The sequence below is a fragment of the Bombus vancouverensis genome, unplaced genomic scaffold (assembly GCF_051014615.1).
Source record: "Bombus vancouverensis nearcticus unplaced genomic scaffold, iyBomVanc1_principal scaffold0028, whole genome shotgun sequence".
In the NCBI taxonomy this organism is placed as follows: domain Eukaryota; kingdom Metazoa; phylum Arthropoda; class Insecta; order Hymenoptera; family Apidae; genus Bombus; species Bombus vancouverensis.
In genome coordinates, this window is record NW_027468919.1 from 911,163 (window position 1) to 924,080 (window position 12,918).

General features: G+C 36.5%; 1 protein-coding gene across 1 annotated transcript; it reads right to left on the reverse strand.

The window, feature by feature from the left end:
• Positions 1-6,077: 6,077 nt before the first annotated feature.
• On the reverse strand, positions 6,078-7,381 carry LOC143304256 (omega-amidase NIT2-A-like). Its single transcript, XM_076626662.1, has 3 exons — positions 7,160-7,381; positions 6,590-6,758; positions 6,078-6,316 (listed from the first exon to the last, which is right to left on the reverse strand). The coding sequence occupies exons 1-3, from the start codon at positions 7,241-7,243 to the stop codon at positions 6,183-6,185; spliced, it is 387 nt and encodes a 128-aa protein (XP_076482777.1). The 5' UTR covers positions 7,244-7,381; the 3' UTR covers positions 6,078-6,182.
• Positions 7,382-12,918: the final 5,537 nt, after the last annotated feature.

The following is a 12,918-nucleotide window of genomic DNA, read 5'->3' on the forward strand; positions in this document are numbered from 1 at the left end:
CCGACGGTTCCGGTGTCCTTTCATCTCCGACATATATATATATATAGATATATTATTAATTAAAAAAAAGGGGGAAATATATTATACTTACTTGATTAGGAAAACAAATAATTGAATACCCATATACTAATTTAAATATATTATATACATCATTATACTTTATATATTTAATTTTCTCATTTTTTATACATAATATTTGAGATACATTGAATACAAATTAGTTTCAACTTATTAACTACGAAAATAGGAATGGGGAAGTATGAAAGAAAGTAGGAAACTAAGAAGTATGTTTTCATGCTGTCATAAAATTTGCTCGGGTATAAAGCCAGGTATAATTCCTTAGGAAATTTTGAAAACATTTGGAGGGGTGCAAACCCTTGGAGGCGGAGCAAAAGATATTTCTGCAATGTCCGTCTGTTGCGATTCTGTCCTGCTGCTGTCGTCCTCTTTCTTACGACTCTATAATTTTCACTGCTTTAATACATTTCTTGAACTATCAATATTATATAGCAGCGTTCTATATCCAATTAATAATAATAGTAGGATACACTGAATTGAAATTAATACGTACAGTACATTTAGAATAATAGTTTTAACTTATTAACTATGAAAATAGGAATGGGGAAGTATGAAAGAAAGTAGGAAACTAAGAAGTATGTTTTCATGCTGTCATAAAATTTGCTAGGGTATAAAGCCAGGTATAATTTCTTAGGAAATTTTGAAAACAGATGGGGGGGGGGTGCAAACCCTTGGAGCGGAGCAAAAGACATTTCTGCAATGTCCGTCTGTTGCGATTCTGTCCTGCTCCTGTCGTCCTCCTTCTTACGACTCTATAATTTTCACTGCTTTAATACTTTTCTTGCACTATCAATATTATATAGCAGCGTTCTATATCCAATTAATAATAATAGTAGGATACACTGAATTGAAATTAATACGTACAGTACATTTAGAATAATAGTTTTAACTTATTAACTATGAAAATAGGAATGGGGAAGTATGAAAGAAAGTAGGAAACTAAGAAGTATGTTTTCATGCTGTCATAAAATTTGCTCGGGTATAAAGCCAGGTATAATTCCTTAGGAAATTTTGAAAACATTTGGAGGGGTGCAAACCCTTGGAGGCGGAGCAAAAGACATTTTTGCAATGTCCGTCTGTTGCGATTCTGTCCTGTTTCTGTCGTCCTCCTTCTTACGACTCTATAATTTTCACTGCTTTAATACTTTTCTTGAACTATCAATATTATATAGCAGCGTTCTATATCCAATTAATAATAATAGTAGGATACACTGAATTGAAATTAATACGTACAGTACATTGAGAATAATAGTTTTAACTTATTAACTATGAAAATAGGAATGGGGAAGTATGAAAGAAAGTAGGAAACTAAGAAGTATGTTTTCATGCTGTCATAAAATTTGCTCGGGTATAAAGCCAGGTATAATTCCTTAGGAAATTTTGAAAACATTTGGAGGGGTGCAAACCCTTGGAGGCGGAGCAAAAGACATTTTTGCAATGTCCGTCTGTTGCGATTCTGTCCTGCTTCTGTCGTCCTCTTTCTTACGACTCTGTAACTTTCACTGCTTTAATACTTTTCTTGCACTATCAATATTATATAGCAGCGTTCTATATCCAATTAATAATAATAGTAGGATACACTGAATTGAAATTAATACGTACAGTACATTTAGAATAATAGTTTTAACTTATTAACTATGAAAATAGGAATGGGGAAGTATGATAGAAAGTAGAAAACTAAGAAGTATGTTTTCATGCTGTCATAAAATTTGCTAGGGTATAAAGTCAGGTATAATTCCTTAGGAAATTTTGAAAACAGTTGGGGGGGGGGGGGTGCAAACCCTTGGAGGCGGAGCAAAAGACATTTCTGCAATGTCCGTCTGTTGCGATTCTGTCCTGCTCCTGTCGTCCTCCTTCTTACGACTCTATAATTTTCACTGCTTTAATACTTTTCTTGAACTATCAATATTATATAGCAGCGTTCTATATCCAATTAATAATAATAGTAGGATACACTGAATTGAAATAATACGTACAGTACATTTAGAATAATAGTTTTAACTTATTAACTATGAAAATAGGAATGGGGAAGTATGAAAGAAAGTAGGAAACTAAGAAGTATGTTTTCATGCTGTCATAAAATTTGCTCGGGTATAAAGCCAGGTATAATTCCTTAGGAAATTTTGAAAACATTTGGAGGGGTGCAAACCCTTGGAGGCGGAGCAAAAGACATTTTTGCAATGTCCGTCTGTTGCGATTCTGTCCTGCTTCTGTCGTCCTCCTTCTTACGACTCTATAATTTTCACTGCTTTAATACTTTTCTTGAACTATCAATATTATATAGCAGCGTTCTATATCCAATTAATAATAATAGTAGGATACACTGAATTGAAATTAATACGTACAGTACATTTAGAATAATAGTTTTAACTTATTAACTATGAAAATAGGAATGGGGAAGTATGATAGAAAGTAGGAAACTAAGAAGTATGTTTTCATGCTGTCATAAAATTTGCTAGGGTATAAAGTCAGGTATAATTCCTTAGGAAATTTTGAAAACAGTTGGGGGGGGGGGGTGCAAACCCTTGGAGGCGGAGCAAAAGACATTTCTGCAATGTCCGTCTGTTGTGATTCTGTCCTGCTCCTGTCGTCCTCCTTCTTACGACTCTATAATTTTCACTGCTTTAATACTTTTCTTGAACTATCAATATTATATAGCAGCGTTCTATATCCAATTAATAATAATAGTAGGATACACTGAATTGAAATAATACGTACAGTACATTTAGAATAATAGTTTTAACTTATTAACTATGAAAATAGGAATGGGGAAGTATGAAAGAAAGTAGGAAACTAAGAAGTATGTTTTCATGCTGTCATAAAATTTGCTCGGGTATAAAGCCAGGTATAATTCCTTAGGAAATTTTGAAAACATTTGGAGGGGTGCAAACCCTTGGAGGCGGAGCAAAAGACATTTTTGCAATGTCCGTCTGTTGCGATTCTGTCCTGCTTCTGTCGTCCTCCTTCTTACGACTCTATAATTTTCACTGCTTTAATACTTTTCTTGAACTATCAATATTATATAGCAGCGTTCTATATCCAATTACTAATAATAGTAGGATACACTGAATTGAAATTAATACGTACAGTACATTTAGAATAATAGTTTTAACTTATTAACTATGAAAATAGGAATGGGGAAGTATGAAAGAAAGTAGGAAACTAAAAAGTATGTTTTCATGCTGTCATAAAATTTGCTCGGGTATAAAGCCAGGTATAATTCCTTAGGAAATTTTGAAAACAGTTGGAGGGGTGCAAACCCTTGGAGGCGGAGCAAAAGACATTTTTGCAATGTCCGTCTGTTGCGATTCTGTCCTGCTTCTGTCGTCCTCCTTCTTACGACTCTATAATTTTCACTGCTTTAATACTTTTCTTGAACTATCAATATTATATAGCAGCGTTCTATATCCAATTAATAATAATAGTAGGATACACTGAATTGAAATTAATACGTACAGTACATTGAGTACATAAAAAATAAATATTATTGTTTAATAAAATAATTAAAATTAATAAAATTAAATTCACAATAACAAATTCTAAAATAAATTTAATATTAATCAACTTAAAAAAAATTAAATTACTTAATTTAATATTAAATTTTAAAAAAATTTTATAAAAATATCTATAATTCCCAAAATTATTATTTTAATTTAAACTACTTTTTGTTAAATTAATATTTTTAGTTATATAGTTTAATAAAAACATTAATTTTGTAAATTAAAAATTTAAAAATATTAATATAACTAGTAAAATAATTTTAATATATTAAATTTATTACTATTAATGAAAACTCTTATAATTGTATTCTTCTTTATATTTATAAATCTAAGAATTAATTTAATTTTAATTTTAAATTATTTTTATTTAAATACTTTTATATCACCTTTAAAACAAATATTATATTTAATTTTATATTTTATTTTTATAACAATAAATATCTTAATATATAAACAAATAATTTCATTAAACTTATATATGTCGGAGATGAAAGAACACTGGAGCCTTTGGAATTTTGGATAATCCCGCATCATTGTAACCTAGAGTCTACTATAGCTGTAATTGAACAATTGTAGTTATTCAATCCGATTGTAATTGTTCGAGAGTTGTGATAATGAGCTTGGGCTCGAGGCGACAGTCAGTCGCCGAACGTAGCCGCGTTCAATGGATGAACGCTTTGCCTAGCAAAGGTATGGAGTAATTCTATAGCTCTCCTTGAAGGAAATATTCGTGGCGACACGCGCCAGTAAACATTCCAACGGTTTCTGTCCCGTGGCTCGCCACACGCAGACCCTATTCTTCGAGTAAGATGATTGCCAGATGTCGATGCGTCTCCGCAGTACATGTTCGGCTATCCCGAGGGCCCGTTATAAATCTTAAGGTTTAGTTAACTAAAGTCCTTCAAACAGACAAACAGTCTTTGTCCCAACTACGGGAAAATAGGGGAGACTTATTTTTCAACTAGCGGCGTCTCCCACTAGCAACTTTCCCTCGAGGGCGGCTGGCAGCATTTTCTAACCACCGATATGGAGATTGACCAATTAGCAGCAACGCCAATTTCCCTTACTTTCTGAACGAAGGCTTTTCTCGACGAATCCGATGATCTCGTGTCCTTAGACACACCCCATTATAGTTTTCCTCCGTGGCATCATCGGGACGGGAAAGACATTCTCGCTCGCGATCTCATTGATGAAAGGAGTAACTCTTTACGATCAGTGAATATTACGCGTCCGACTTAGATTTTGCGAGTACGTTCATCTATCATCCCGTCGACCGCGGATTCGTTATTGAACCTAGGATCATTGTCATTAGTTTCTCGAGTACCTAATTACCACGGTTACTTGTCCGATTCTATAATAATCGCAGTTGCACTAGTCAATGTCTTCCCTATTGCATAACGACAACGTGTAACCCAAACGAAGATTCGTTTCACGCCCCTAACCCTAATTCTAATGTAAACCCGACATATATAATAATTCTATATTGAAAAAAATATGAAATTAACATAATATATACATTACTACATAAGTTATATATAAAATATGTATATTATACCCTTGCCTACTGACTGGTATGAATTTCTTTCGGTCTCGAATGCGTTAAAAGAGAGCGCAAAGAAGTCGAAATTACTTATTGTAATTAGTAAAACGACCTGAGAGGCAGACAGATACAAGAAAGAAGGAATATTATATTAGCGGCATTTTTGTAGCCATTATGTAGGGTTTCGATCGCATAATTCAGTAAATAGTCAGTATCAACTTACCAGTCTTTAACGGAAGGACAAAAAGAAGAGCAGACGGCACACAGGCCGCAATCATGATCATTTTCAAGTAGAATCTCAAACTACCGTACATCTTCGAAAACTTCGTTAGTCGTAAGGGATCAAAGGATGATGTCCGCGCTGCGGAAAATAGATGAGAAGCGGCTATTTCAACAACCACCGTGTAGGTACTGCACTAGCCAGAAGTATCTGCGACAGAAATCAGAATACACTCGTTTTCGCGATGGTTGGATCAATTTCGCGTGGGACTAACCTGATTGAACCTAACGCGGGATAATTGCTCAACTCACGACTTTAACCAGCTCGCTTGATTCTCTGTAAATGCTCGAAATTGACGCTTGGATTCTTTCCAGATTAACTAGCTTTGTCCCTCCCTCCCTTTATCAATTTTCTTAGATTGACTTAGACTGCCACAACATATTATCTTTCTTCTTTTCCTTTCTTTTCTTTTCTTTTGATCTTTTAAAGCCCTAAATCGCTGGCTATTTTGTATACTATATATTTTGTACACTCAATTACTCTGTAAGTCATAAGTACATATGTTTTACAACGTTATTTGTCATATTTCAGTTAAACGCCAGAAAAGCCAGAAATATATTTTCAGCATATTTTAACGCGCCCCTGGCAAAGATCTCAAAAACGAGTTGCGGCACAATTTAAGGCGACAAATAGCATCGCGTGTCTCGTTGTGGTAACACACGATTCGCCAGTTTTTTTTTTTTTTGATATCGGTGACTGCCATATTCTCTTGAGTTTCCAAATCGTAAAGAATCTTTCCCCAGGGATTGGTCAACTGTGTATGTCCCCATGCGACGTAACTTGCTTAAGGAACAGGAGCCGGTGATATGCAGGCAACGTATAATTGATTATCATTCGCTCTGAAACGCTGAAGTAATGACCAGTGCAGTGTTCCAGTGGTCATATTGAATGCCGCTGGATATATCAGCATTTGGCAACCTAACCCAGAGAAGCAGGAAATATGAAGCCACCGAATACCAATTAACTTCGTAGTTGCACGGTTCACATTCCATCATTTCTGAATATGCGAGGACAGTCCTCTTATTGTGCTTTTAATTCTTTTATTTGTTTCATTTTCAGCAAATATACTGGTTTTTTAAATTAAGCTTCTTTTTATACAGAGTTACAGATTATATTATTTTATATAGAATATATTTAAGAAAGATATTTAATTTTTTGCTAGTTAAGTATTGATCGATTAAGTTACTGTACCTTTGTTCCGATAAATGCGTGCCATTTCCTCGAATCTAATATCATAGCAAATGCCAATACCTATTTTGCAGCCCTTCACATCGAACGTCGTTAGGGAGTTACCAGGACTGAGTGAATCACTCTCTCGAAAAGTAATCTTATTAGGAATGTCGATGTCGAATAGATGTACCTAATAACATAAAAATGTAGTCGCTAATTCTATTGCTGCAACTTTTGTAATTTAATATCAAAGTTACCAACTCCTAAACTTTAATTATTTTTTATTTAATAACTGACAGCGTTTTTATCACTTTCTTTTATTAAAAAATCTTATCATTTAATAATGTTTAAAAAGGAGAAAAAATAAGTATAATAATATTTTAAGTATGTGAAAAATTTATACAACAACAAACACATTACAACAAAAATGGGCGTTTCCCGTATCATAACGTATTTTATAAACCGTAAATTATAGAATTGGTTATAGTATACGTATGTACATATGTATATTCCTAAATTATTCCTAGATAGAGTCACTTTCTTCACCCCAATATTTTCAAATTCAAAGCCATAAAGGAATATATTACTTACCTTTCGGTGTTTTGCTATCAAAGTTCCATCGGGACCCCAAATAGTACAGGTATTGTACAATTTATCGCCCTCTATTTCAGGCATCGTACCACCAACTACATAGATGTTGTTTTCTTTAGCTGCGTTCGATGAAGCAACGCTCGTTTCACCATCAGGAATACTCTCGGCGTATTTTGGAAAGTACTCTGCATTGCAATATTTCAATTAATGAAAAATAACTGTCTTCTGTTCCAACCATAAATTAAATTGAAATGTTTGTCAGTTTTTTATTTTCTAAATTATCAAAATAACTAAGTTTTATATTTCGACTTAATTAAATATGCAATTACTTAGCTAACAGTATATATAATAAATTGTTTCTACAGGTTCAAAATGAAAAATGAATATTTAGAAATATTTAATTACGACAATGCTATTTGTGTTAGCATCAGTGGCTTGTTACTCAACGACTTTGCTAGTACTTTTTGAAACATAAAGTTAGTTTTCAATTAACACTTATACTAGAGGCGGAATTATAAATGCAAAATAATTGATAATACTAATTTATAAGTACCTAATTATTAGTATCTTAAAAAATATATTTATACAAAAATCACGATAATCATGAAAATGGGGAAATCCTATATTCTCGAATCAATTCACAATTTATTTTGTATATTAATTAGATTCCGGGCTCATCAGTACGTACTCACTGGCGACATCGAGAAAATGTATCGGCAGTTCCTCGTACGACCAGAGGATCGGAAATATCAAAGGATATTATGGCGCAGCGCGAGTGGAGAAACAGAAACATATGAGCTTAACACCGTAATACTCTTATCATAGAAATAGAAGCAGTCCTCAATTCCCGCCCACTAACTCCTATCTCCACCGATCCAAATGATCTCCTAGCCCTCACTCCCGTACATTTCCTCATTGGCGATTCATTAATGTGCTTACGTGATCGAGATTTCAGAGACATTCCATCGAACCGACTCTCCAAATGGCAGCATATCCAACAGCTTAAACAACATTTTTGGAACCGCTGGCATAAGGAGTATTTGAACGAGCTAACCAACCGCAATAAATGGAGCAAGGGTGGACACAGCATCCAAAAGGGCACAATCGTCATCCTCAGAGAGGACAACGTTCCCTCCATGCATTGGCCTCTGGGCCGAGTTATCAAGGTTCATCCAGGCGCCGATGGTGTCATCCGGACAGCTACAGTTCAGACGGCAAAGAGCATTTTGGATCGGGGCGTCAAAAGGCTTGTCCCACTGCCAATTCAACCCGATCTCGAGAAACCCGAACAACTAGCCACCGAGACGAAATAAGATGGGAACTTCAACCACACCTCCCTAGTTTGATCGGTACCCTCTCAACGGGGGGGGAGAATGTTACGCCATGCGGCTTACCATAGGTCATATTCTTAACTATCGATCGCGGCACTATAATGTCGCAGACGGATCGTCGCGTCTGCCCGGCAAACAAACGTTGTAGTGGCAAGCGCATGGTTCATTAAGCAGGGCGACTTCCAGAAACGTCGACTCGTGGCCCGTATTTTACCTCGCAGTAAAAGAATGTGGCGTGATCCGAACGTAGTGGGGGTCGCCTTCCAGAAAAAACGAAAAAAATCGAAAGGCGTTCAGAACTTTTCGAGAAGTCGAACCGTCAACACATCTGATACGTCGCGCATTACTTATCAATCAAAACGCAGTTACATTTTTTTTGTTCCTTTTATATCTTTCTAGTTAATAAGTTGTTGAAATAAACATTAATTTATTTGTGTTAATTCTGTGGAATTTCATTGAACTACCCTTACTATCATAATCGAAATAAGGGGATCGATCAGTTCGTGGCGTCGATTATTTAATCGTAACGGGAACTTACAACTCTCGTTGACGTGCTATCTCGCGATCGCGTCTCTCCGCGAACGGTCGAAACGCCTATTTTTTAACGAACGACGTCTCCCACTAGAGACTTTCTCTCGAGAGCGGCTAGCATCCTTTTCTAACCACCGATATACAAATTGACCAATTAGCAGCAATGCCAATTTCCCTTACTTTCTGAACGAAGGTTGTCCTCGACGAATCCGATTTTTCCTCTGCAATATTTTTAAAGCTGCACATTTCGAATTTTCCAATTATGCCGAAACAATTGCGTGAACCACTCTATATATTCCATACAATAAACTATTTTTTGCGTTTTAAAGTAGTTGAATATTTTATTAAAATACTCTGAGCAATTCTCAGGTTTCTGTGAAAACAAGATAACCCAAATGTAGTTGTGTTAGCGCGCTAACGATATGTCAAACAAGAATAAAACAGTTACGACCAGTGAAGAGTCCGCGTGCCTTTGACGATGCCCTAGAAGATAGTGCTAAGGTTCCCCTTACTAGAGAGATAGCTCGCGGCGGCGAGCATCGCGGGCGATGAAGAAAAATCTACCGCCCTCCAAGGGAGTCTAGAACCTGAGTACTTAGAGCGAATCGAGGACATAGCGTTGAATCCCCCGGCCACCACAATATGATAAACTCAAGGACGAAACACTTCTCTCTCCTTTTCCTTTATTTGTCGGCTCTACATCCATCCCCCTTGCTTACTCAAGTTGTTGTTTGTCTATATACGATTCAGCAGCTATGGAACCACATATGGGCAAGATGGATTGACAGAAAGGAAGCGGAGGATTTTCGCGACGGAGGATGTAATTGAAGGATGAGCGTTGTAATGAATTGGTTTTGGTTTGTAAATATATTTGTTATGTTCTTGCAGCACTTCTTCTTTGCATTCTCAAGTCCCTTGGACGGCCTTTAGGAGAGAACAAAGACACAAATGATAATTGTAGCTGCTGGCTGTAGATGTCGCTGCTAGGGTACTGCTGTATTTTCTTTTCATTTAAGAATCGTGGAAGAAAAATCGGACTACGGTCGCCGGGATTTAAGAACCCAGATCCCGAACGTTCGTAACTTGAGGCGCTAACCACTGCGCTGCCGTTGTCTGGTATTAGTTAGTGTCGAGTTGTCGTATTTGTGCTGTCGAGTGCCGTCACATATGTATGCATTTATGAATTGAGTGGTTTACGAGTAATTACAATCGATATACATTACAAGTAATTACAATTTATTACAAATGACTCGCTGTGCATATTACTATAACAGTCAGTACTAATTCTATAGATCAGCAGCATTATAACTTTCCAATAAACAACCGAAAATCACGTCGTTGAATAATAAATGCATTCACTGTAGAACGAAATTATTATTACGAATATAAGAGAAACGATTTAAAAACCATGTATTTTTTCATTTAAATTATTTGCATTTGCAAAGGGAGATACAAAATTTTAACAACGTTGCAAATTACAAAGACACAAATTACAGTTTCGTGTTTACGTTATTGTTCAGAGTTTGTTGGAATACAACGATATTAATCGCATACAGGTGAGGTGATTGATCGAACGGATTCTTTCCTTCGTTGTTCAGCGATATCCTCATTAGCGTGCGTTCGTGAGATGTACCACAGCGGCTAGCACGTGCATGCTCTTTCGAGAATTCGGCGGAAGAAGCGTAGGAATATGGATGGAACATTCCCGATGGGCACGTCGAGAAGCTACTAGAAGGTTCTGTGGCACATGTGACGCCACACAGACACCCACACAGGTCACACTCATTACTGCATAGAGAGTGGGGTTCAAAACCTTTTCAAGGGCCATGGGTCACTAAGCCAGTCAGTCTGTGTCTGTGTCTGTGCCAGTCAGTCAACTGTCTACATTCCAGAACACACACACTTATAATTCCTGTAATAATTGTTTAATAAATATCACATTATATTGTTTCAACACAAACATTGTGTCTTCCACAGATTATTAATCTTAATTCCAAGATTATATTCTGTTACGTCGCGTAACACTCTACCTAGCCGAGGCCACACACCGCGGGCAATGTGGCAACCAGATGTCTTCGGATACTCGCAGCATATCCTCCATAGTTTTAAGCACCGTCCATAAATCATAGATTTCCTAGAAAAGGTGCTTTAAACAAAACAAACATCTGGTCCCGAGGAATTTCTAAACACTATTGTCTACCACGGCAGGACAAGGGAAAGTTGTTTTTTTGTCACGCACGCTGCAACTTTCCTCCCACTAACCACTTTCTCTCGAGGGCAGTTAAGACCCTTCGTTTAACCAATTAAAAACGAAGCCTATTCCCTCACTCTCCTAAATAACATCGGCACCAACAAATCCGATGGTCCCGTGCGCTAGACACTCGGATCCTTAGCCTTCCTCCGAGACAGCATCGTCTGCCAAGAGGACGGTGTTTGCATCCTTCGAACGATCAGCATCCTTCGAGCGGGTATCCACCAATCTCGTACACACGCACCAGTGTAACTATCCTCGTTATAAGTTGTGGAATAAACGGTGAAATATAACTTACTACTGTGTCATATTCAATCAACCACCTCTGTTATCTCAACCGAAATAGGGGAACGACTACTTCGCGGCGTCGATTCACCGAATCGTAGCGAGAAGTTACGCCTCTCGCTGACGCGTTTTCCTCGCGACCGCGTCTCTCCGCGAACGGTCGTACCATATTCTAACAAAGCTTCCTAATAATTATGGTACAATTGGTAAAATGATGATTTTACATGAAAAAAGTAAAAAATATATTAGATAATCGAAATAACGCGATATAAATATAATTGAAATAACATCAGTAAGAACGGATGTTTTAAGCTTTCGATTTTGAGAAAACAGGATATGAATATGTTTAGTTAAAAAGCAATCCGTGTTTATTCGAGCATTCGCGGAGAGACGTGATCGCGAGAAAGCACGTCAACGGGAGTAGTAAATTCCCGTTGCAATTAGATAACCGACGCCACGAACTGATCGATCCCCTGATTTCTGTTACGATAATAGGGGTGGTTCAATGAATTTAACACTGTATTAACAGGTTAATATAGCTTGTATATTTAAAAATAATGAATGTAATAATAAAAACGTCACAAATTATTTAGCGATAAATACAGTTGATATGTTATAGGAATTCGACCCGACTTTGCGATATCTCTCAATGAATTCGTTAGACTAAGCAATTTATAACGTTTGACTCTTCAGAAGGGACCGATTACTCTTCGATCCTTTTCGTTGTCTTCTCTGGAAGACGACCCCCACTACGCTCGGATCACGCCACCGTTCGCGCCTATGATCACGTATACCAGCTTCTTTATGCGGATAAAATAACGCACCGAAGGCGAATAGATGTTTCTGGAACTCGCTGCTTGACGACAACTATGCGTTTATCGCTACTTTGTGTATATCTCGACGGTCATGTAAGACGATCTGTTTGCGACGGTTAGGAACACGGCCTATAGTAAGCCTTGGGGCGTAATAAACGGAGAGAATAGAATAATCTACAGGATTATCAACGGTGAAGTATATAAATATACTAACGACTCAGAAAACATAATTGAGGTGAGTTGCTTAGATATGAAATTATTGTTAATAACTAAAAGAATAATAGTACAAGTTAGATTAGCAGAGAGACAAACGTGATTGTGCAGTGAGTCTAGGAAACAGGATAAAATATAAAACAAATAAAAATGGAATATGCAATACGTCCTATTCAAGAAGATTGGATATCAACTAATGCATAATAAAAGAATGTCCGCAATATTTGGAATTAAGAACAAAATTCTTAAAATAAACAACCACCATCTTTATGAACAGAGAAAATTGATTATTGAGACTAAAGAATTTTATTAAGAAACAACATGACGCTCAGA